The sequence below is a fragment of the Convolutriloba macropyga genome, chromosome 12, assembly GCF_964194025.1.
Source record: "Convolutriloba macropyga chromosome 12, txConMacr16.3, whole genome shotgun sequence".
Classification (NCBI taxonomy): Eukaryota; Metazoa; Xenacoelomorpha; order Acoela; family Convolutidae; genus Convolutriloba; species Convolutriloba macropyga.
Window position 1 is genome coordinate 40,728,878 of NC_134479.1, and position 24,922 is coordinate 40,753,799.

Here is a 24,922-nt window from a genome sequence, read left to right on the forward strand (position 1 = left end):
GAAGTTTTACAGGTTACATTTGGAACACTAATAGTAATTTGGTTTTCTCAACAAAATTCATTGGGAGTCGCACAAGCATCAAGTTTACGTTTCGAGCTCGCAATAATCTTAAAGTCGTCCGCATAGCCTAAACTATTACACTCCTTTAATCTTTCTGGAAGGTCATTAATAAACATCAAGACGATCAGTGGACCTAGAATGATTCCCTGTGGAACTCTGCTTGTAACATTGCTGACATCAGATAATGAGACTCTGTTTTCCGTTCCAAAGATAAGCCAAAATCAGTTTTAGTAAGTTTGTTCTGAAACCTGAGTCGAGTCGTCTATTTTCACGAGCATTTGGTTGTGTGGAACCTTGTCGAATGCCTTGGCAAAGTCTAAATACATAATACTCAGTTCAGTTTATGATTTATCGTCCAACTGACTGCATAGTGTGAGCGTCACACGTATGTAAAAAAAGTTGTACTAAAAACCTTGGGTTTCAAGGTCAAAGATTTAGTTTAAAATTTAATTTTTTACTTGTTTAATGACTGACACAATCTTGGTAGGTGTCGACAGATTGAAATAGACAAAGCTCGGGCTCCGAGCAATACTAACAATTGTGACAAATCAGTTTTTACTTGGTTAATTTACAACGGTGATAGAACCGATATTGGGTACGGAAAAAACTGAGGATAAAACTCATTCATTGAACAATAAACCTACCTTCAGAGTTAATCACTCAATTAGATCTTCATTTATTTGAAACCATTCTCTTCTGCTTTTATCTACTTATTAATTAAACTTCAATCCTTGTATTTTAAACAAGTACCACGCTCATTTACAAAAGATAATACATATTGCGCACGGGCGGCTGCTATAGTGGCAACAGAGATTAAAAGTAAATAGAAAACCACCACCCAATAATATTGAGCGTTGTACTAATTTCCAAGAGAAATCTATTTTTTTGTTCGAAAACCAACTTTTAAACTTGAGTTCAACGTCTTAACATCACGACCCGGAAGAGGAAATGTGGACTGCTGTCGAGATTCGACAAGAACAACTGCCATCTTGGAACTTTCAAGTGAGTACTCCCTAAAAAATCGAATAGCATAAATCAAGCGTACATTTTTTCTGATAATAAAACAGCGCTCAGAAATATTAGTATTTTAATTTGACTTAATTTGACTTAAACTCAAGCACTAAACCTCGAGTTTTTTTTGCATTTTTTGAAGAGGGAATTAGAGTTTCAATCATATTTAAAAGCTGTTAACTAGAGTGTCGGAAAATAGTTCGAGTTTCGAACAAAATCAGTGAAATATTTTGAATAACAACAGCTTTTAAAAATAAGGATGGCGCAGCACTCCTGAAAAACGCTGCTACCGGAACCGTTTACTGGATCAAATGATTTTGAAAGTTATGTTACACACTTTGAGCTCTTGTCACAACTTCAAAGTGGCAAAGAAAAAAAACAGTAAACGGCGCCAAGACCGAAATTGATGAACGGCCGCATTATTTTGCGTTAAGGTTACAAAATTCGGCTATTGATTTCTATCGTACACTTTCGGAGGACAATAGAAAGAGTTATGACGAGACCGTAAAGGCTTTCAGACAACATTATATTGAGAAACCAGTAGTGTTCCGGGGAAGGCTAGCTAGGAGAGTCCAGCAGCCCGGTGAAAAATTAAAAGATTTCCTCGGTGATTTGCAAACTTTAGCCTTGAAATCATACCCTCAGGAGTCTAATGAGATAAGAGAACATCTCTTTTTGAGGGGATTCCTCGAAGGCATAGAAAATAGTCAGGTGCGACTCGACCTGAGAAAGAACTTGGGTGACGCGGATATGGCTTTAGAAAAAGCTTTAGAAAGAGCACTACACATAGAAGCAGTCACGAGAATTGAGGAGGAGGATAATGAGCCTTGGGTTTCTGCCATCCAGTCAGATGAAAACACACAACTAGTTAATTCGATTAACGATTTAGTGCGAACACTGCAGACTAATCAACCTAATAGGCAAGATAATCAAAAGTTTTCATCGCAAGGAGCGCGGCCAAAAGAGTTTCTGCGCGGTAGTGAGCGGAGTTCAAGAGAGAACGGCGATAGAAATAGAAGCACTAATAGCTATACCAGAAGCAGCGCTGAGCATATACAAAACAATTACGAAAGTAGAGCGCGTTCGCTAACACCGGGAGGTGAGAACAGAAGCCGAGATCAATTGCACGAGAGTCGTGCCGAGCAGTCGAAGGCAGCGGTGAGTTTCGAGAAACAAAAATGTCGCCATTGCGGTCAGCGAAACCATGCATCCAGGGAATGCAAAAATTATTTCGAATGTGGGAGCCCAAAACACTTCAAACGAAACTGTCCGTATTTAAACGAGAACTAGCTGGAAATGGCAGTGCTTTATTTTCAGCCGGCTACGTAAAAACCTTGCGTGGCGGAAACAGCCCAGTGGAGGCGTTGTTTGCAAAAATAATGATTAAAGACAAATTTATAATTGCCTTAATTGATAGTGGAAGTAGTGTTAATATTATAAGCGACACACTTTACAAGCAATTGGGGGAACCGAGCCAGATCAGAATGTGCAATAAAAATAAAATAGCTGCCAACAACGGGAAAATGCCTATAATGGGGTCAGCAGATATTCAAGTTCAACTTCAGAAATTTACAGGTGAAACAACAGTTAAATTTTTAGTGACCAGAATTGAGATAACGCCTTGTTTATTAGGCATGGAATTCTTGTACAATTTTGACTGTATTTTAAATCTCAGAAAGAACGAATTTTTTTGCGGGCAATTGGGAAAACATTACAATTGTCCCCATCCCAACGAAGTAATAAGAATCTGTTTTTAATTGCTGCTGAGGATCACGAATTACCTCGTCGCTGCGAGGGTTTCATTAAATGCAAAATTATCGATGAAAACGGTAACATAACACAGCAAACAGAAATTATAGTCGAACCCATGAAAGAGTTTGAAGACAAATCACACTTAATAATAGCGATATCGCTGAATGACATGGTTGATGATGTCGTATGGGTTCGAGTTCTGATTCCTACATTAGAACCAATGAAAGTTTACAAAAATGCCAGAATCTCATGTGCGGAAAACAGTGAAAAAATTTCAAGAGTTCATCAAAATAACCCTGACAATAATAAAAGGCATAGGGATGAGTTTAATTTTGAAAAACTCGTGAACTCAAGTTCAATGAGCTTGTCTTGTGAGGAAATGACAAAAGTGAGGTCACTTTGCACAAAATATGAAGTGATATTTTCGCGAAATTCAAATGATATGGGATTTTGCGACCGAATTTATCATAAAATAAAATTAAAAAAGGATGCTGTGCCATTCAGACGTACATACGGCAGCATGAGCTTTGAGAAAAAAAAAGCCATGAAGAAAGTTGTTGAAGACTTGGAACGAGATGACTTAGTCGAACCAACAAACTCTGATTGGGCAGCACCCTCATTACTGGTACCAAAAAAGACGGAACCTACCGCTTAATTGTAGACTGCCGTGGTCTAAACAAACAAATAGAGAAAACATGCTGGCCTTTACCACGAATTAAAGAGGTTATTGATTCACTGGAGGGAAACATCTACTTCTCAAACATTGATCTTCTGTCGGGATAATTTCAAATGGCGCTGGAAGAACAGAGTCAAAATTTAACAGCTTTTATAACACCTTTGGGCCTATATAAGTGGAAAAGGCTCCCTATGAGATTAGTTTCTGCACCAGGAGTTTTTCAAAACCTAATGAAATTAATTTTTGCTGGTCTCTTTTACGAAATAGCTTTAGTTTATCTAGACGACGTTATCGTTTTCGGAAGAAATTTTGAAGAACATCTTAAACGGTTAGAGCTGGTTTTCAAACGTTTATCGGAGAATGGATTAATGATTAAAGGATCAAAATGCAATTTCTTCCAGAAGCGCGTCAGGTTTTTAGGACATATTACATCTGAGAGTGGTGTCGAGGTCGACCCATAGAAAGAAAGAGCGGTAGACAAAATGAAAGAACCATCATCCCTAAAAGACGTCAGGGCTTTTCTGGGCCTTGTGGGTTATTATCGAAAATTCATTTCGGGTTTCGGAAAAGCAGCAGAACCTCTTTACAGGTTACTAAATAAATCAAATAAATTTGAATGGAGTACAGAGTGCACAAGTGCGGTAGCAGAGTTGAAGAAAAAGCTTTTGGAAGCCCCAGTTTTAGGATATTCAAACGATAGACATCAATATACATTAACTACCGATGCATCGTTGACAGGCATCGGAGCAATTCTTACACAAAAACAAGGAACTGAGGATAGAGTTATTGCATATGCTAGCAAAACTTTGAGTGAAAGTCAACGAAACTACTCAGCAACTAAGCGGGAATTAGTCGCAATAGTTCATTTTACCCATCATTTTAAAAACTATTTACTTGGTCAGCATTTTTTAATTATAACGGACCACAGGGCACTCGTATGGATCTCTAGTTTTGAAGAACCAGACGGTATGGTCGCAAGATGGATAGAGAAACTTGGGCAATTTAATGTTGACATCAAGCATGGAGCAGGAAAGAAAATCCCACACGCTGACTGTCTTTCGCGCATAAACACAGAAGATTAGGAACAAACAGCTTTCGTTAACGCTATTGCGCTAGACGTAGAGCAAGACAATACCGACTATAGTAGTCGAGGTTGGCAGTTACACAAACTACAGAGAGTAAAACTGCGAGATTCGCAGCAAAGTGACAACAAACTCAAAGAAGTATATTCATGGGTCATAAACAAAAAAAGACCCGAACCACGGCAAATGAGAAACGGAGCTTCAAAGGAGTTATGGAAATACTGGGTTCACTATAAAAATCTTTTTCTCATAGAAGGGATTTTTTATCGAAAACACCAAACAGAACCTAACTTTGAAACTGTTTACCAAATGCTGGTACCCTGGGGTAGAGTGTCCAACGTTCTTGAGCTGTTGCATGATTCGCCTAGCGCAGGACACTTTGGTATAGAGAAAACATACAAAAGAGCTTGCGAAAGGTTTTATTGGCCCTGCATGAGACGGGACTTAAGAAACTGGAGTAAAAGCTGTGACGTTTGCCTAAAAAGGAAAAGCACTAAGCAGAAACATCGGCATTCACTCACAAAATGGAAACCTAGTCATCCATTTTCGCAAGCATCTCTTGATATCATGGGTCCACTTCCCGAGTCTCAGGGAAACAAGTACATTTTGCTTATCGGTGATCAATTCAGTAAGTGGTACGAAGCCGTAGCGTTGCCCCATCAAGAGGCAGAAACAGTGGCAAAAGCGTTTGTTGAACACTGGATAGTTAGATTCGGCTGTCCAGTCAACCTACACAGTGAACAAGGGTCAAATTTTATGTCTAAATTGTGTCGTAGTCTTTGCAGTGAACTAGGAATTCAGAGGACATCAACCACATCCTACCACCCACAAGGCAACGCGATGATTGAATGAACAAATCGAACAATAGAAGAATGCCTCTCCAAATATATAGGACTATACCAACACGAGTGGACTAATTTTTTTACCTTTAGCGATGATGGCATATCGATCATCAATTCATAGTGTAACAAGATACAGCGCAGCGTTTGTGGTGCTGGGCTTTCCACTGTCGCTACCTATAGACTGCATCTATAGCACACCACAGACCACAATATATGCAACACCAAGTGGCTATGTTTTCACAATGAAACAGATACTACAGGAAACGCACCAATTGATGCGAGAGTATATGGATGTCGAACAAGAACGCGAGAAATCGTATTATGATCGCAGTAAGTATGGGCCCAGCTATAAAGTTGGCGAAGAAGTGTTGGTTTTCAACCCAACGGTTAAAAAAGGAGAAACAAGAAAATTTACTTCTCTCTATAGAGGACCATACATAATTGTTGAATTTATAAACGATTTGAATTTAAAGGTAGAAGATGAAAAGACGAGGAAAGCTCTCAAGGTCCATTATGACCGACTGAAGAAATATAAAACACGAGAAAACCATTCACGCCTGAGCCTCAGGCGAAACGAAAAACAAACCTTAAAGTGCAGAAGAATAGCGATTTGAACAGCTCAGACGATGGCGATATAATTGAAATAGAATCATCAACAGACAGTGAAAGCAATCTAAACACAGAAAATCAATCCGAAGCTAAGGATGCTAACGATTCACTAAATGTTACAAATGAAACGTCTGAGAATGAAGCTAAAGAATCAGAGCAAGAAAACTCTAAAGGGCAAGAGAAGGCACAAAATGTTACCGAGGGAGGAGGTGCAACTTCATCAAAAGCTACAGAGTACACTGAAAAAAAACAGCAGAAACAAACATTCCAAAACCAGAAAACAAGCAACAGGAATCTAGTAGTAAAACAAAAAGTACTGAATAAAAGATTAATAATAATCCCAAGGCACCCACAAGGTCTAGCAGTCGATTAAAATCGGTGCCTGAGAGATTAAAAAATTACTTTACTGAGCAAGATGAGGAGTACTTTAGCAGCCAGGAAACTGATGATGTTTTTGTTTAAAAAAAATCCAGAAAGAAATAACGGAATCGAAAAGAAAGACAAGTTCGTCTGGAGCATCGTGTGATAGAATATCACTATGTTTGTATCTGGCATTGCTGGCCATTTTTGCTTCTCCTTCATTTTGTGTTAAATTATACGGCTATGATTTTGACAATATCGTATCAACAAAAATATATTCTCTGGATCACAGTACAAATTGTGATAACAAAATTCGAGTATCGAAAACAATAAAAGAAGGTAGTTTTATACATGCTGAGGTTCAGCCCGAGATAAAATTAAGATTTTGCATGTGTGAAGCGGCATATACTATGTCTGCACTTAAAAAAAGCAATATATATGACGATGTTGTCTTTATTACCAAAAACTCAAGACTCCCAAATTCCATATATATCCATTAAACGAGGGAACCTGTAGGAGCATTTGGCAAATTAAAAAACTTTGCTATACCAGGTTTTGGAGATAAAACCTTTAAAGTGAACAATTCAGTATCGGAAAAGATTTTACAACGAGCGAGTGGAACTAATTATGCCGAGGAGCATAGCCAGAGTTTAATGAAAAAATATAATTGTGTAGGCGCTATGTATGCTGAGCCTGTAGAGTGGGTTTCACCTACAGGAGTAAAACTTGTTGGAAATGTGATGATCAATGCAAAACTTTACCTCGGAACAATTTGGGGAAAGCTGATACAAAGAAACCTCTGAAGCTTTAAGGATCCCCTAGGTTTCTCGAAAACTGTTTTTTATCAAAACCACATATTTTGAAGACGACTTATTAAACTATTTTTTTGAAAATCAAGGTGAGCAAACATGTCAAGCGATCAAACACTTTAATAAAGAGGACCATGTAAAAATTTTTGGCAACAACAAGACCACTTTCATCAGCGGAAAAATTTTACACAAAAACAAATATGAAGATTTTGCATAAGAAATCTTAGAGGAAAAAGCAATTAGTTTGTGTGGACAGCAGGTGAAAACAACCGGAGTTTCAAGTGATTTTTACTCCGAGGAAAGTTCAAAACTGAAAACTGGTAATCTTAATATAACCATGGAAATGTTTCTTTCAAGCGTTGTTGACACCTTAAATTTCGAACTTCTCAAGGAGAGAGAAATTTTTTTTATGAAAATTAGAACGCTCCAATGCGAGATTCAACGACTAAAAATTCAAACTATGATTGAAATGTCAAATAACATTATTAGTCCATCGGTAACGCTCTTCGAGAAGGGAACTCACGTCGAAAGAGCAGGATCTGTGTTATATGTTCATAAATGTGCAAAGATGGTAGCAACAATAACTGAACTTACTTTTTGCACAGAAGAAGTTCCTGTGTTAGTAGAGGGTCAGAATTTTTCTTCTATTAGATATATGGGCCCTATTACAAAAATTTTGTCTCCTAATTATACAATTGCTGCATGCAACCCGCTGTACCCAAATGTTGTGAAGTTAGAAGACGCAGTTTTCAACAATATGGAGAAACGCTGAAGAAAATCAATCGTAAGATATATCAGTGGTCGATGAATAATAACTTAAATGTAAGTGATGAAAACCTGCATCCGAACCTTTTCTCCAAATGAAATAACAATTTTTCGTAACTTAAAAACTGAAAACTTATACGTTTGGTTAAAAGCTAAGGACATTGCTGTGTCAGTCTTAACAGTATACCTCATATTCCAAATTGTGAAAAATTTTCCTAAATTGTTGATCTATTTAGGATTAGTCATTAATGGAGCCTCCTGGCAATAACTGTTGCGGAATCTTGACCCTTGTAACGGGAACACGTATGTATAATCAACTACTCAAATTAATTAATGAGCGCCGAGAACAAAAGAAAATGATTGAAGAGAAAGAGTCCTTGAAAGAGTCGGTTGTGTAAAAAAAGCTGTCTTGAGTTAAAGACCAAAAAAAATGAAAATGACTTGTCTTGAATACAAGACCAAAAAAATGAATGAAAATGACTTGACTTAAGTTCAGAACGAAAAAAAATGAAAATGAATTGTCTTGAGTTCGAGACCAAAAAAAATTGAAATGAGTTGTCTTGAGTTCAAGACCAAAGAAAAAAGAAAAAAAAATGAAAAAAAGTTCTCTTGAGGTCAAGACCAATAAAAATAAGGGAAAAGTCTTGTGATCAAGACTGAAAATATTGAGAAACTTTAGAAGCAAAAATGGTTTCTATTAAACATAGCAGGCAGTGAGACCCCACAAATTCGTGAATATGTATACTATATGCCAGAGTTGTGGAAAGTTATTTCGGAGATTTCCCCGGGAGTGTACCCAGCGGAATCTTGTCTGTCACGGACTTGGAAGGTGTCTACACTAGAACTTCTGGCACCCTCCAATATTAGGTCCCGAGCTCTTCAGACTGAAGTGGAACTGCAAAACCAGTGCGCGCAGTTGGAGAAATTGAAGAGTACAAACTCTTTACTCCAAAAGGATCTTGTCGAGCTTCGACAAAAACTAGACAAACATTGCGACAAAGCCAAAGAGGCAGCAAGAGAAGCATTGGGTAATGTGAGCGCCGAGTGTGAGGCGCTAAGAAATAACCTAAAGGCGTCGGCAGCTAGAAATGCCGAACAATAGCAGTCAATCGACTTACTTAAGCAGGAGTTGGCCCATCTAAAAGTCAATACTGATAAAAAGAGCGAAGCCATGGAGAAAATGGAGAAAGAGAATGACCAATTGAGGTCAGAACTTCAGCAGTTGGAAGACTATAACCAGTACTTGGCGAGTGAGTGCCGAAGGAAAGACACTTGATTGATAGACAAAAGCATTCTTTGAAGAACGAGAAAGCCAAAACGAAGGCCACAGAAAAGTGTTTATTCGAGATTCGGAATAAAAATGTATTGAATCGGCCTGCGACATTGTACGAGATTTTGTTGGTAAAGAAGTTCTGCTTCAAAAGATCAGATCAAAAAACACTACCACAAAATGAGCTTGTTGACGCGCCCTGATGCTGGTGGAGATGAGTAGTTTTTCAAGACCATTAATCGAGCATACCAAATACTGATGAACGATGGGGCTCGAGAAGCGTACAACAATTTCGGGCTGGACGAGGCAGAGAAAGTCATTAATGACGAAAACTGATACCTAAACTTTTTATATCAAAAGTACAAACTTTCTGTATTTTAAAACGTTCATGCATCAAGAGCTCTAAAATTTGTTTGATTTTATGTGAGTGAGTGGCACACTCTATTCTTATTGAGAGGGGGCAGTGTGAGTGTCACACGTATGTAAAAAAAAGGTGCACTAAAAACCTTGGGTTTCAAGGTGAAAGATTTAGTTTAAATTTTAATTTATTTCTTGATTAATGCCTGACACAATCTTGATAGGTGTCGACAGATTGAAATAGACAAAGCTCGGGCTTCGAGCAATACTAACAATTGTGACATATCAGTATTTACTTGGTTAATTTACTACGGTGATAGAACCGATATTGGGTACGGACACAGCTGAGGATAAAACTCATTCATTGAACAATAAACCTACCTTCAGAGTTAATCACTCAATTAGATCTTCATTTATTTGAAACCACTCTTCTGCTTTTATCTACTTATTAATTAAACTTCAATCCTTTTATTTTAAACAAGTACCACGCTCAATTACAAAAGATAATACATTTTGCGCACGGGCGGCTGCTATAATAGAAGAACTAAAAAAAGTTGTTAATAGAAGAGTTTGAGATGTAGCTTTGCGAAAACCAAACTGGTTCGGAGGAAACGGGTTTTCTATATAATTTTAGAGTGACTCAATGACTACTTGGTATTCACAGGTGTTAAGAGCTTGCTCCATTTTGCTTGCCAAGTACTTCTGTATTACACTAAGGTTTCAGTTACTGTTTCGGAAAACTTGAGATTCAACGTCGCAAATGTCTTGGTCTAATTGATTCTGGAGTTTACGCTCCATCTTCATTTTGAGGGTTTGTGACAAGCTAAATTGTTTCTTTCGTTCCTTCAGCCTATCGATTTTCTTCAATAAATTTGAACAAACCTTTGATGTCCATGGTTGCAGGGTTGAACGATGTCTGGTTACTCTCGGTATGTGAGTTTTGATTTTCGGCCAGAACCAAAGCATCTGGGTTCTGAACACGCAAAACCAAGAATATAGATGGCAGCAAAGCATCTTTTACAACTCTTTTCATTGTCTATTGACATCAATGATAAACAGAAATATACACCTTTTTGAACTTTTGTTTAACATTGTGGTGCAGAAGGCTGCTTACAAGAGCTTGTTTTTTTTTAGAAGAGCTTGACTTTTTTGAAATGAGAAAACAATGATAGAGTGGAGAAAACAATTTCTGATGTCATGGAGCTGTCAAGTGGAGTCCTTCAAGGGTCGCTTATGGGTCCTATATTATTCTGTGTTTTCATCAATTATCTTCCCGAAGTTTTCGTTTTGGAAGAATTAACCCATTGCTTAGACGCTTCTCCTAGAGCCTAGCATTTTGCTGTATGTTTAAATACAATGCGTTAAATTTTTATACATTGCTGTGATGTTCCGTCCATTGTACAGATCATAGCCCCTTTTTTAGACATCAGAAAAAAAGAAATACCTATTTAAGATTAGAATGCCGTCAAAGAAAGCAGGAAAAAAGAAAAACAAATTTGATTTTCTTGATGAGGGAGAAAACCAGGCCGATGATTTGAAAGTTGAAAGTACACAGGTTAGTTCAGTTGTTAAATGGCTGTTTTTTTTCTCGTTGGAAATCTGAATATTTATGTTCTGTAGACTGTGCAAAAGAAGGTTGAAAAACTGAAGATTGATGAACCAATTGAGGCACCGGTTTTTGAAGACCAGAAGAAAAGCTCCAGTTCTGGAAAACAGAACGGACATGTTGCAGAAGAATTGGAGGATGATGAAAAAATGTACGACTCGGAGGAGGAAGCTGCGAAACTGAGAGAAGACCGGGATGAAAAAGTTGCTGCAGAGGCAGCTGCAAAAATGTCCAAAAAGGATCTGCGGAAACAGAAAAGGCAAGAGAAGGCTAAATTGCAGTATGATGCTGTAATAAATCATGGCGATGGGGATCAGTTTACGCTTGCCCAGCAAGATGATTCATATAAAGGTTTGTGTGGACATTGATGTTTCCTAGCAGTTTGTTCTTGAGAATTAATTCAATCTGTGAGACTTTATAGGATCAGTTTTTAAGGGCCGCAAAGCAAAGCCCTTATTTAGCGACGTGACGGCGGTTTTCATCAAGTGCTATCCGAATTTGCTCATTTCGAGCGACGATGACCAAATTTGTTGCGGTCTTTTAGTGCTTTGTAGAAAAGGAACAAAATGCTGTCAGACTTCCCGCTTTTCGCAATTTAGTTTTTCTGCAACCTCAGCCGCCTGCAAGTAAGGGTGACTGCGGTTTCATTTTGTTTTCAATTTTTGAGTGAGATGCAACTACATTTTATAATAAATGGAGTCAGATACCCACGCTTGCACCTAATTGGAATCGCTCGGCGCCGAAAAAAGTTCAAAATTAAACATTTAAACTCTTGCATCTCTTATTCTCTCATCATTCTTGCATTTTGACTATTTGTTCTTCCTTTTAAACCGGGAATTAAGTCTTTTACTACTAATACTTTTGCAGAAACAAGTATTCTAAAGCCAGAATGACAGATTTAGTTTTGATATAGCGAAAGACTAGTTAAATAAAAGCAAAATATTGATATCAAAAGTCTCCCACGTTTTCCGGCATTTTTCAATTTTCCACCAAGCCGTTTTTCAATTATATTAGTCCCGTGGTCTTTTTAATGCGATCCTTCGCTTGATCGTTCAACATGTTTTTCTTTCCGTCCTCAAAAACGGGATAACGGGTAACACCTTGAGGGCAATAACTTCTCTTAGAGCTTTTCCTCTTAATAGACTCTAAGTATGCAATTCAGCCAAAACTTTCAGATATAAATTCATGGTGTGAATGGTGGTTCTTAGAGTCCCCCCCCCCCCCCCCCTCACCTACACCCCTCCCCCAACATCAAGGCCCCCTTTTCAACCAGTTACACATGTTCTGCATGTAAACCAGCGCGCTCGACCCCTCCTCCGTCGGTCTCACCGCCCGCCCCTGCAATTAATCTAAGGCCAACTCCCTAAACCGTAGCTACTGACAGAGCAATTATCTTTGAGACCCGATGGTCGGGGGAACCAATTTTTTTGCTCATTAGCACCAGTAGTCGTAAAAATTGGAATTTTCCAATTACGGAATATATTTTTTTAAAATCTCAAACATGTAAATTCGAATAACCCCAAGGTTAAAGTTACATGCTGTAATATTATAAATCAAACATAATACATCTTTCCCTTGAATAACTAAACATAATAACAAAAAAAACTAAGGTTCAGTTTCTAGTTCTCGTGAATTATTTTAAAAAAATAAACTTTTAAAGCCTTCAATTTTTTTGTCCATTGGAACTCGTTCGTGTCTTTTTTGCATCTCTTCCTTTAATTCTTTTTTTAATTTTTTCTTTGATTTTTCCTTTCTGAGAGCTCTTGGAAGTTTATTCCATTTCCGAACTAAGTTTCTTATAATTGAATTTTGACTCCATTTTGATTTACACTTTTTTGTGAGAGAAAAATCATTTGTACGATTATTAACTTTAATTTCAACGTCTCTGATTATTCTGAATTTTCTTTGGTCCTGTATGTGTGTTTGTTGGACAGTATCGAAAAGTCTATTTATTGAAGTTTTTGCTATTTGAATTTCTGCGGGAAGTATTTTATTTTCAAGAAGTAGTTTATGCCCCATCTAATTTGTTTGCTTATTCTGTCAATTGAGTGGGACGGCAAACTTTGAAAAAATATTGCACTAAATTCTAAATGCGATAAAACAAGTGATCTAAAGAGATTTATTCGAGCCTTTAAAGGTATTTGATTGCGTACCAAATAAATTGATCTGATAGCTAAAGCCATTTTACTGATCACATTATTAAGTTGTTTTTGTTAGGTCAACTCTTTGTCAAGAATAACACCTAGGTATCTGCATTACTCTATTGGTTTCAATGAATGAATTTTAATTTCAACGCAATTGACAGTTGGTAACTTTTCATTTTTGAAAACCATTATTTCTGTTTTCCCTTCACTTGTTAACTTTTTCGTTTCATATATTGTTCAGTTTCCATCAATATCTTTTTAGCCTTTGCTTTTAAAAACTGTTCATTTTTTCATGACATAAAGTTGCTGTGTCATCTGCAAATTGTGAAACATTCGAACTTTTCCCTCATTCCTCACCGAAGTCATTTACATTAAGTATGAATACTAGTGGTCCTAGTACAGTACCTTGTGGAACGCCATGATTAATAATTGTCAAGTCGGATTCAACTATTCCTTTTCTAACATACTGTTTCCTGTTATTTAGAAACGAATTCAGTAAGATTCTTGAGTTTTCTCCAAAACCATATTTTTCAAATTTTTGGATGAAAATGTCCAAGGATATTGAGTTAAAAGCTTTCGCTAAATCCAAAAAGATTGTAAAGAGCAAATCTTTTTCTTCAACATAATGATTTATTTTCTCTGTCAGTGCAATTATTGTATGAAGACACGACTTCTGTTTTTGGAAACCAAATTGATTTTTGTTAATTATTTTATTCATATCTAAATGTTCCGACATTTGCTCCAAGAGAAGTCTTTCATAAATTTTTGCTAATGTTGGAGTGACCGAAATTGGTCGGTAGTTTTCAGGGTTATGCCTGTCGCCTTTCTTATAGATGGGAGTGACATCGGCTTCTTTTAAGAGTCCAGGGAATGTGTTTGCGTTTATACACTCATTAATAGCAAACTGTAAATGGGTTCGAATGGACAACTTACAATCTTTCATTGCCCAGGATGGTATATACCCTGGTCCAGCTGATTTTTGTGTTGGTAGTTTGTCAATAACTTTGTGTAGTTCTCTTCTGGTTACCGGCCTGAAATTGAATTCATTTCCCTTAAAATTAAAAGAAGGCAACTTAGGAGCAATTATTTCTCCCTTGTAAAGTCCAAGACGGGCAAAACAATTATTCAAACAGTTAGCAATCCTTTTTTCATCCGATATTACTTTATGGCCCTCTTTCAGCTTTGGAATTTTTTCGGTGTGTTTATTTGAGTTAATTTTGTTCTTGATAAATTTCCATTGTTCTTTTGAAGTTGTGAGATTCTCGAAAAACTGTTGTATAATTGTTAGTTGCTTAACGTAAATTTCTATTAACATTGTTTCTAAGTACTTTGTAACTGTTGAAGAGCTCCTGATTCGGATATTTTTTCCATTCATTGAATAAACGATGCTTTTCATAAATGAGACTACGCAGTTCTTTTGATAGCCGTTTTTTGTGCTCCTTTTTTGTTTTCACTTCTATTTTTTTCAAAGGTACGTGAATATTTAATACGTTTTGGAAACTTTCAATAAATTTATGAAAAATTTCATTTGCTCCAATGTTTTTGTACATTAGTGACCAGTCTTGCAATGCAATATCACGGTTAAACTTACTTCTTGTGTATCTCCTTTTATCTCGTATTAAATATTCCGTCTTTTGCTGCTTCCATTCTAATTTCAATGATGATTGATATACAATAGTGAAATGATCATTTTCAAGTATTGACTCTATTATATCTGTTTCGAATATTTGATTTTTAGAAATAAAGCAGTGGTCGATTTAAGAAAATTTTTCTCCATTTGTCCATGTTGCTTTTTTTGTGTTCACGTACTGAAGCCCGTTATCTGCAATAAAGTTGTTTAGTAATTGTTTCCCAGTTTCTTTAAGTATATTTATGTTGTAATCTCCAAACAGGATTAGATTGTCAGTGCTGGAATAAACGTTTGAAATTTCTGATGTCATTTCATCAAGGAAGAATTTTGAAAGGTTTACATTTGAACAATATGCGACATTTATGAGCAGTTTTTTTTTCTGAGGCTCAGTTACTTCTATCCATAGTGATTAAAAAACTCCGGTTGATGGTGTTCAAGTCATTTCTTATTTTGATTGAAAACTGCTTGGGTATCCATAGCCTACACCTCCCCCTCTTTCCAATTCAATTGATGATGATCTCGGCTGGTGAATAAATTGATGACTACTGCATAGAAAAGAATCTGGAATAGTATAGTTCTCTTTAATCCATGTTTCGGTAACAGCTAGGAAAGACAACTCGTCGAGAGTTGTCAAAAAATTTGATAATTTTTTGTATTTATTATTTAGGCTTCTACAATTCATGTACCAGAACTTGAGATCATCGTCTGTTCTTTTTTTGTAGTACTGGTCTATTGTTTTCAATTTTTCTATTTGAGCTGGGCCAGGGTTTGTTTCAATATCTCCTTTTTGCAGAATAATTGATATGACGGATAATAAATTTGTAATATTGAGGAAACTGAACCCTAGTGAAAACAAATTATTAAAATAAATCTGACAAAAATTAAATTTTGGTTTTTTAGTATGATTTGAGTGACTTTTGAAAAAGGTAACTTTCCCCCTTTACAGTACAAGGAGAGGGCACTACAGAGAGAGAGAGAGAGAGATAGAGAGGGAGAGTTAATTTATCCTCGCTTGTAAAGTATAAATACAGAACAGCATAGATTTAGTAGAAAAAAAAAGAAAAACAACGAAGTTTACAATAGAATGGCAAAGTACAGCAGAACGATCAGCATAGTATTATTTATCTTCAAGCAAGGAAAGGACACGCAACGAGGTAGTTTGACCTACTTCACAGCGTGCCCAGATGTATACAACATAGATGATAAACTTATTAACATTTTTCAAAAATTTTTTTCTTTTTCATTTCTTAGCAATGATTCAAAAACATAACACAGAACTGAAATGGTAACTTTGAACAGTTCACTACTAGATGCCCTCTTCTATGGCATATTTTCTTCATGCTCAAGCGGACGTCCAGACTTCGCCAACTTTGAAAAAAGAAGAGAAAAATAAGTTCTTTATATAAAAAAAACTCGAATTGAGGAAACATTGTTAAAAACTATCTTTAGAATTTAGAAAAATCAGATTTTGACAGCAAAAAATGAAACGCGGTGCCTTCTACGAAGGCACCGCCACAATTTTTGCGTAGATTTTCGTTATTTTGTAAAGAAAGCATCTAGAATTACAGGGTTCTGGAAATTTAGCAGAAAAACACTTTTCGAATGAGTTCCTCATTTCCAAGAATATAAGATTCTTTTAAATTATGATAGGTCATTGATATTTGGCTATAGGTTGAGCTCCCGATAGAGTCAGGCAAGAGTCCTTATTTTCAAAACATTGAATAATGTTGAAGCCCGACGACTTATCGAATTTTGCTCCAATTTAGATCTGCATAACGGCACTTTTAGTAACATGTGTTTTGTTCGTCTTGTTGTTAAAATATGTCCTTCAAACTGAAACATACTGTTTAGATAGTCTTCGGCATGGAAACTGTTAATCGATTTTAAAACAAACTTAAGCGGCTCATATACATGTAATTCAAAAACTGTTAGAATTTTGTTTGCACAGAATAGATCTTCGCTTTGATCGAACCGACTCTTAAAGTAAATTAATTTTTGAGATTTTTCTTCTGTAGCAGATGGATTGGAGCTAAGGACGTGAAGCTACAGAAGGTGACTAATAAAAACAATATATAGACCTGAGGTATGCGACATCAGTTACACTTTGACCAAATGCTTTGTGGACTATAACATTATAGTTAGTCACGTTTCTGAAAGAAAGGCTCTTCAATCATTCACCTGTGCCTCAATTCGATGAAATGATCTCGCTGTAAGGGTCTTCTTGTAGCCGAACGAAGAAATATGTTGAACACAATCACTATGTAATGGTTCTGATTCTTTAGTCTATTCATAAAAAGATTGTTGAAATTGATGCAGCTTCGATACCACATCTGATACCTATAAAAATTGAAATAGCAAACAATCAGATGACCTGATATCGGAAGGCACTTAGCGCCTTGCAAATCTGTTTTACAGAAACAGCACGGACGACAACTGATCTTTTACATCATCGAGTGCGAGATACATTAGGACTCCATACTTGTGAACCCTGTAGAAGCTTTACCGAAACGCAAGCATCATAAAAGTTTAACTTGACTCTGCTTGGCAAACTTTATTGTGCATCGTGCCTGAAATCATTAACTTTGTTTTTTTGCTCGAGATAGTTTTGTTCGTTAGCGCAGACCTCATTCCGAATTTGAATCGATATTTCGGCTCAAAGATCAGATGCTGCATGATCAACCCTTTCAGTAATTGACCTTTTAGAGATAGTGCATCGTTGCATTTGACAGAATACCAAATGAACGCATTTTTGCACTTACCGAGATTAAATCTATTTTACGAACAGCATTTGGAAAGCAAGTTAAGATTTGACAGAGAAAGCATCGAAATCTGACGAAGTCTTTAGAAAAAGAGTGACAAGTAGAACTTTTGGTAATAAAAGCATATCGTCAATAAACTAGAGCGGATGAAGAACGCCACCCTGGGGTGCAGCACTTGGTATGTCAACAGCTTGATAAATGTTCTTCAGTTCTGACACTTGAGTTCTAGCCATTAAATACAATTTCAGTAATCGATAGACAAGTCCAAATGAAGAAAAACTTTTCGTGAAAAATTGAAGTTCACTAAGTCAAAGAGTATGGAGAAATATAGATAGACAACCACATAATCTATGCTGTAGTTGAAATTATTTTACAGTTCATCAAGATCAACAATTAATTAAGTCAGATTGGATGACCATTTCTGGAAACCATGCTGCATAGCATTTGATCTACTTTGAGTAGAAATGTGGAACAAAGTTTGCTCAAACCCCAATATTCTTCGAAAAAAATAGAGACGCTTATAATTTTCAATATTATTCAAGATCTCTCTTGTGAATCGGTGGTTAGAGGAGCACATATCCAAAACTCAGGCCACTCACACGTTTCATTAATGAGATAGAATTGTTGATCATGACGAACTGCAGAAAGTTTCTTCAATAACCAAATGGAGCTCACCAAAACGTTTTTCAAAATTGCACTCATAGGTTTAAAAAGGAAATAGAGTAATCGCAGATAATGAGTGTAAAGATGATGGTAGCTTAGCAGTTGTAACTATTTGCTTTGCAGGGTTTGTTGGTGGATAAAATTTAGAAAATTACCGCTGGGAAACCTGTCAGCGGCTCGTTCTGGGTTTATCCAGCTCCGTTTTGTTTTTAGGCCTAGAGAATGCTATCGATATTCAAATCAACAAGTTCAGTTTATCAGCGAGAGGTAAAGAATTATTTGTAAATGCTGACCTTCACATTACAAATGGTAGAAGATACGGTCTTGTTGGACCTAACGGACATGGGAAAACAACGTTATTGCAACACATCGCTCAAAGAAAGTTAAACATTCCTCCTAATATTGATGTGTTACTATGCGAACAGGAAGTAAGAGCTGACGATACACCAGCTTTTCAGGCAGTACTCGAAGCCGATACAGTACGAATGAATTTACTGGCTAAGGAGGTTGAATTGACAAAAGAACTGGAAAACTCAAACGGGTCATCTGCAGAGTCTATTGCTGAGCAGCTGAAGGTTATTTTGGTTCCATCTCTTGAATAAATTTAATTGAATTTAAATTCTCTGAAATGGAAATTAGATTTTGATGCTTCTAACGTTTCGTGGCAATTATCGTTTTTTGTGTTCTGACCGCTTTTCTGTCTCGTCGATTTGACTTTCTGATATGCAGTTATTTTTGTGCTTTACTAGTCTGTAGCAAGGGGACTGAAACTAAGTTCATGGTGTAAAAAGGGGTAAGTTTAAAGTCTGGCATTGAATTGCTAGAATTGTTTTGATCATGTTTCATGGACTAAAGCCGGCTACTTCTAACACCTCCTACCTGCCGTTTGAGAGCAACCCAGGCTGGAGCGGCAGAATTAAATCAAGTATGTGCAGACCAAATCAAGTATGTGAGATGGAAAGTGTCAATGTTCAGACCTTAGTGCGTTGTCCAAAGTTGTGCGTTTTTCGTTGTTTGCATACTTTGATTTTGAACGTACGACTCCCCCCACCCACCCTCGAGCGTTCATCTTTGCGGTGCGGACGTACTTGATTTCGTCCGTGACCTCAACCTAGGATATAGTCCGACCGTCAATTATGTTCTCAGTTTATATTGAAATAATGATCTGTTTTAGGAAGTTTCAGAAGAGTTGAAAGCCATCGGTGCTGACTCGGCAGAATCCCGAGTTCGCCGTATCTTGGCTGGTCTCCAATTCACAGAGGAAATGATGAAAAGGCCAACAAAACATTTCTCAGGAGGCTGGAGAATGAGAGTCTCACTAGCAAGGGCGCTGTTTCTTGAACCCACCTTGCTTTTACTTGACGAACCGACGAATCATTTGGATTTGAATGCAGTTATTTGGCTGGATCATTACCTGCAGGTATTAGGCATAGTTTCAATTGGTATATATCTGTTAATCGCTAGCATATTTTGGCTGTTCATAGTTGGTAGGTTATTTGCTGCGCAGAAGTAGAACCAGAACTAGAAATTTTGAAAATGAAGTATGGTTAATCTTTACTTCCACAGAGAAAAAAAGCTTGAACTGCCTGGTAAATTTTAAATGAAAACTGAGTAAGCTCTGGAAAAAATTTTAATTTGGAAAAAAAGGTAATTTTGGAGATATTGCAAATTGGTCATATTGCAAATAAATTTAGGAATGGAAAAAGACACTTTTGATAGTGTCCCACGACCAGAGTTTCTTGGACAATGTCTGTACGGACATAGTTCACCTGGACATGCAGAAGCTGTTCTACTATAGAGGGAATTATTCTCAGTTCAAACACATGCTCACACAGAAGAGACGAGAACAGCTCAAAGAGTAAGTTAGATGATCGAAACTCAGAACTAAATTGTTAGATGATCTGAACCCATGATCTAATGAGAGAAATAAAAGATTGTGTCAAGAATATATGAATTTTTGACCAATCAAATTTGTTTAATTGAAGTATCGAAATTTGATTTACGTCGATAAATAACGTTTTTAATAGTTATATAATGTTCTTAGTGAAAAAACGAGATCACATAGCAATGGAAATGACTTTTAGAAGCTTTTTGAACGTTTTGAAATGTCTAAAGCATCAAACAGTTAATGTAGCTGTTTCTATTGCTTAGGTACGAGAAACAAGAGAAAACAATAAAAGAAATGAAGGCGTCGAATAAGTCCAAAGCGAAGGCTGAGGAGGAGATGAAGAACAAGTTGGGAAAGAAAGCAGACAAGGAGAAGAAGATGGGAAAAGGAGGAAAGAACAGAGGACAGGATGACGATGAAGACTCAGGTAAGTGAAAGCCGCTAAATTTCTCAATTGTCCAAAAATGCTTTTTTTTAGAGCATCTCGGGACCTATGTGCCTATTTTGTTAAAGTTTCTGCAAGTTTAAACCATGTGATGAGATTAAAGAGCGCGAGCATACGCCCATTTCCCTTCGTTTAGTAAACCTTCTATGCCATCTATGATCGCCTTTATACACACGAATTTTCTTATTTGATTATTCATCTTGAGTATAAAACCATCAAAATTTAATTTTTACAATCGTAATTTATCAAAAAGTGACATTTTATAACATGAGTTTTTTTTCTGCAAGATCAGGAATTGTCACCAAATGTAAAACTTTTAGGTCCTGTCGAACTGCTGAAACGTCCAAAAGAATACAAGGTCAAATTCCACTTCCCAGATCCTCCAAAATTATCGCCTCCAATTCTCGGTTTACACGATGTGTCTTTTCGCTACAACGAGAAAAGCCCCATTCTGTTTAAAGATGTGAACTTCGGAATTGATATGTCAACCAGAATTGCGATCGTGGGTCCTAATGGTGTTGGAAAAAGTACATTTTTGAACTTGCTGATGGGCAAATTGGAACCATCCACAGGTGAGTTTCATTAGAATTATCAGTGAAACTTATTCTTGAAGGGATCATTTCGACTTGAAAGTATTGGGAATAATTTTATAACCTCAGTTTTTAAGAGAAATTTGCGATATTAAAGATTGGGTCGTTTAACGGATTTCAAAATTCTTAAATGTCCCAAAAGTCTTTCTGGCGAACTTTGAGTGAATTTGGTGAACTTTCAGTTACTGAGTAAATTACTTATAAACAAAGAATTTGTAATTGGTAAGTTATTACACAGCATAAGTTGCCTAGGTAGTGTATGTTAAACATGTTAACAAGCAGATTTTTTTTTCAATAGAGTCGAGGTTAGAACATTGTGCAGACATGAAAATAACATTTCATTATTTGTTCGTGTCTGATGATGATAGAAAAAAGGTATTGAAGGTAAATTTTTTCTAATTAGGTGAGCGAACAATTAATCACCGAGTGAGAATTGGATTTTACAATCAGCATTCGGCTGATCAGTTGGACACCACAACAACACCTGTTGAGTATCTCAATTCCAAGTATGATCTGGGATACCAGGATGCCAGAAAATGTCTGGGGTCGTTCGGATTGGAGGGACACGCCCACACTATCAAGGTACATTGTGAATTAAATGTTTGACGTCCGTGAACAGGCTTTAAAAAAGAACAGGGTTTATAAGGCCGAGTACCTTCAATGATATTATGAAATAGATTAATGATATTATGAAATAGATTAGGATTCTGAGAAGTTATGTTCATACATTTCCATTTTGTTTAAAACCAGTGCTTAGAAAAGATCCCTCAGATTGTCACGGGAAAAACTATTAACTTGAAAATATAGCTCTGAAGAGGTTGAAAATGCCTGAATATTTCAACTGGTGAAAGTGAACCATTATATCAAGATGTTGTTAAAGGGAATTTTTATTCCTTTTCAGATAGCTGATTTATCGGGTGGTCAGAAATCTCGAGTTGCATTTGCGGATTTGTCTTGTTCAGCGCCTGATATTTTAATATTGGACGAACCTACAAACAACTTGGATTTGGAGTCTATTGATGCCTTATCAGATACGCTCTCAACTTTTGGAGGTAAGACGGGCGATTCCCAATTTTTTGAAGGACAATTTCTGAGTTTTTAAGTTGTTTACGTGTGATATTTTGACCTTTTTCTGACAACTCAATGTCATGAAGCTTAGAAATTTTGATTGTACGTTCTTTGTTTAAGTGCCACACTCTTTTGAAATGCCAAACTGTATTTGAACAACGGCATTCCCTCAATTACTGAGTTATTAACCAGTGCAAGATGTCAAATCGTCTTTTTGCCGAGGTACACCCCGGGGTTGTTGATCACAAGTGAACCAAATTTGGATTACAAATATGAGAATAAATGCGATATTTTGAAAAATAGTGGTTAGGTTTATGAGTACACTCCAAATTTTTTCACATAGTTAGTTTTACTATCAGCATCAATAGATATTGGAATTAAAATAGTAAAAGATCTCCAGCTTAATTCACTTAATTTGACTAAAACTTATTGATCGTAGACCCATTTCACGCCCAATCACCTTATTTACCATGATGGTGGGTTTTTTGGGGGTGTGTAATGGAAAGCCAATAAAACAAAGCGTATGCATTTAAGGGAATAAGGACTGTCCTCCGCTTTTTCAGGTGGTGTAATTCTGGTATCTCACGACGAACGGTTGCTGCGAGTCACAGAATGTTGTCTTTGGAGTATAGAAGAAAAGACAGTTTATGAAATTGACGGTGACTTCGACGATTACAGAAATTACGTCCTACGAAGTCTGGAAGAGCTCTTATCGAACTGAAATAAATGCTCTTGATTTTGAAATGAAATTAAGTTATTAATGACAACAACAAGTTTTTATTGAGTTTCATTGACTTAGCGCCAAGTATTTTGTGAATGTCTTCTTAAGGGAGGGTGTACAGTGAAACTTCTAAAGTCAGCGTAGCCAAATGCTAATATCAGCTATTTTCACAAATGAATTTCTCAATTGCTTAGTAGTTAGAAAAAGTTATTAATTGTTCTCAAGTGAAGTTCGTAGCGATTATATTAGTCTTTAATGCAATTTTTCGATTCGTCTTGAGAAACGGGATTGGATGGAAATGCCCGAGAGCATCAAATTTCTGAGTAGTTCTCTCAGGGTCTTTATTTGTCTCTAAGTATGAGATTCACGGAAACTGCTGAGCGGCATAATTTTATGATGGTCTGATGGCAAGTATGACCCTGACCACGATTAAGTCTCGGTGTTGGTATCTTTGAGTTTTTTTTTTAGAAAACTATGGATCAACGAAGCTGCTGCCTGCTGAGGACTTAAAACTTCATGGGTTTAGGGGCAATTTGAATTTTGCCGGTTGTTCTAGAGCAATTGGCCTGGTTGGGTTTGGTTTCTGATTAAAGTATCCTTGTTAATAGCTGCACAGCGATAGCTGGGGATATTATTGGCCTTCTCTTGGTTTTTTACGACTCGAAGAGGAGTATTGGTTTTCTTAAGGTTTTTTTGTTACCGGAAGTACTATTCGTTCAGACGCTGTTTTGACCTAAAAGCGAAAGTGAGAAAAATTGCCGTGTGAAATTTTTTTTCTGAGCGACAGAAGTTTTTTGATCATGCGCTGCGTTTAGTGATCGACTTTTGACTTTGAAAAGTAGTTTTTGACTGAATGGCACATAACCGTTTTTTCGTCTAAGTGGCCCAGTTTTTTTTTGCTTGTAATTTGGTTTTTTTGTAGAAATGACTTTTATTTGATTTTATATTGAACTGTGAATATCGGGATTTGATACTACAGTGTTTTGCAGAGCCTGAAAATGCGTTTCAAGTTTAAACTTGGCAAATATTTCTTGATTTTGTAGTTAATTTTTGGTTTTCTATTAATTTTTTTCTTTTTTAGATCTTTCGGCCGTTTTTTTTGTCAAATATCAGTTAATATGGCACATTCCTTTTCATAATTCATATACTCAACGCCTCTTTATACCGCGATGTAATTTTGTTTTTATAAAATTGAACATATGCTAATCCAATTTTTTTCATAAATGCAGTCTTGAATGTTTTTTGACCATTTTTTAGCAAAATGTGTCAATGTTTCGTATGTTTCAATTGTTTGTTTTTGTTTTGTTCAGGAGGATGGATCTTTGTCTTGGTTGACTCGTTGTCTTTTCTATGTCTCGAATGCTGAACAATAAAATGTATTCGTTTTTCTTGATTTTTGGGATATATTCTGTTCCCCCCCCCAGCTTAGTGAGCATGAATCTTTTATGACCCCCAGGCGCACGTGCTTTTTTTACATAGTAACGTGCTATATAACAACATAAAATTTGTAACTGCGGATCATAAAAAAACACTGGGGGCCGAAACATAATAGATCCAATTTATGCTATTTGATTTTTAACTTTCAAAAATCAAGAATTAATCTTCGTTACGGCGTTCCTTAGAGTTCATATTCTTCACATTCGAGTTTGTATCAGTCTAGATTTGTCCTGACACCTACATTTATACTGGTTATATTGTTTTTTTCTTCAGTTGTTAAATCATTGAATGATTTCAGCTTTTTCTTAGATTTTCCTCATTTCTTTGGTTTGCAATTGGTTTCAATCAAAAAAAGGCAGTACTGCGAGTTTGCTATAA

At 36.5% G+C, this 24,922-nt stretch overlaps 2 protein-coding genes across 2 annotated transcripts in view; one reads left to right on the forward strand and one right to left on the reverse strand.

Annotated features, from left to right (window-relative positions):
• LOC142350815 (acetyl-CoA acetyltransferase B, mitochondrial-like) overlaps positions 1 to 24,922 on the reverse strand; it is a 406,383-nt gene that overhangs the window by 255,992 nt on the left and 125,469 nt on the right. The window lies entirely within an intron of this gene.
• Positions 11,024 to 23,159, forward strand: LOC142350811 (ATP-binding cassette sub-family F member 1-like). The gene is made up of 10 exons (XM_075402768.1): positions 11,024 to 11,148; positions 11,214 to 11,550; positions 18,609 to 18,970; positions 19,570 to 19,815; positions 20,090 to 20,253; positions 20,547 to 20,710; positions 21,049 to 21,300; positions 21,722 to 21,900; positions 22,220 to 22,370; positions 22,950 to 23,159. The coding sequence occupies exons 1-10, from the start codon at positions 11,053 to 11,055 to the stop codon at positions 23,105 to 23,107; spliced, it is 2,109 nt and encodes a 702-aa protein (XP_075258883.1). The 5' UTR covers positions 11,024 to 11,052; the 3' UTR covers positions 23,108 to 23,159.

What these genes read in the sequence shown, in the direction of transcription:
- LOC142350811 (XM_075402768.1), top strand. Translation starts at nt 11,053, where the DNA reads ATGCCGTCAAAGAAAGCAGGAAAAAAGAAAAACAAATTTGATTTTCTT. An exon ending in GCAAGATGATTCATATAAAG is followed by an intron (nt 11,551 to 18,608) that starts GTTTGTGTGGAC and finishes TTTTGTTTTTAG; the next exon opens with GCCTAGAGAATGCTATCGAT. An exon ending in GGCTGGATCATTACCTGCAG is followed by an intron (nt 19,816 to 20,089) that starts GTATTAGGCATA and finishes AAATAAATTTAG; the next exon opens with GAATGGAAAAAGACACTTTT.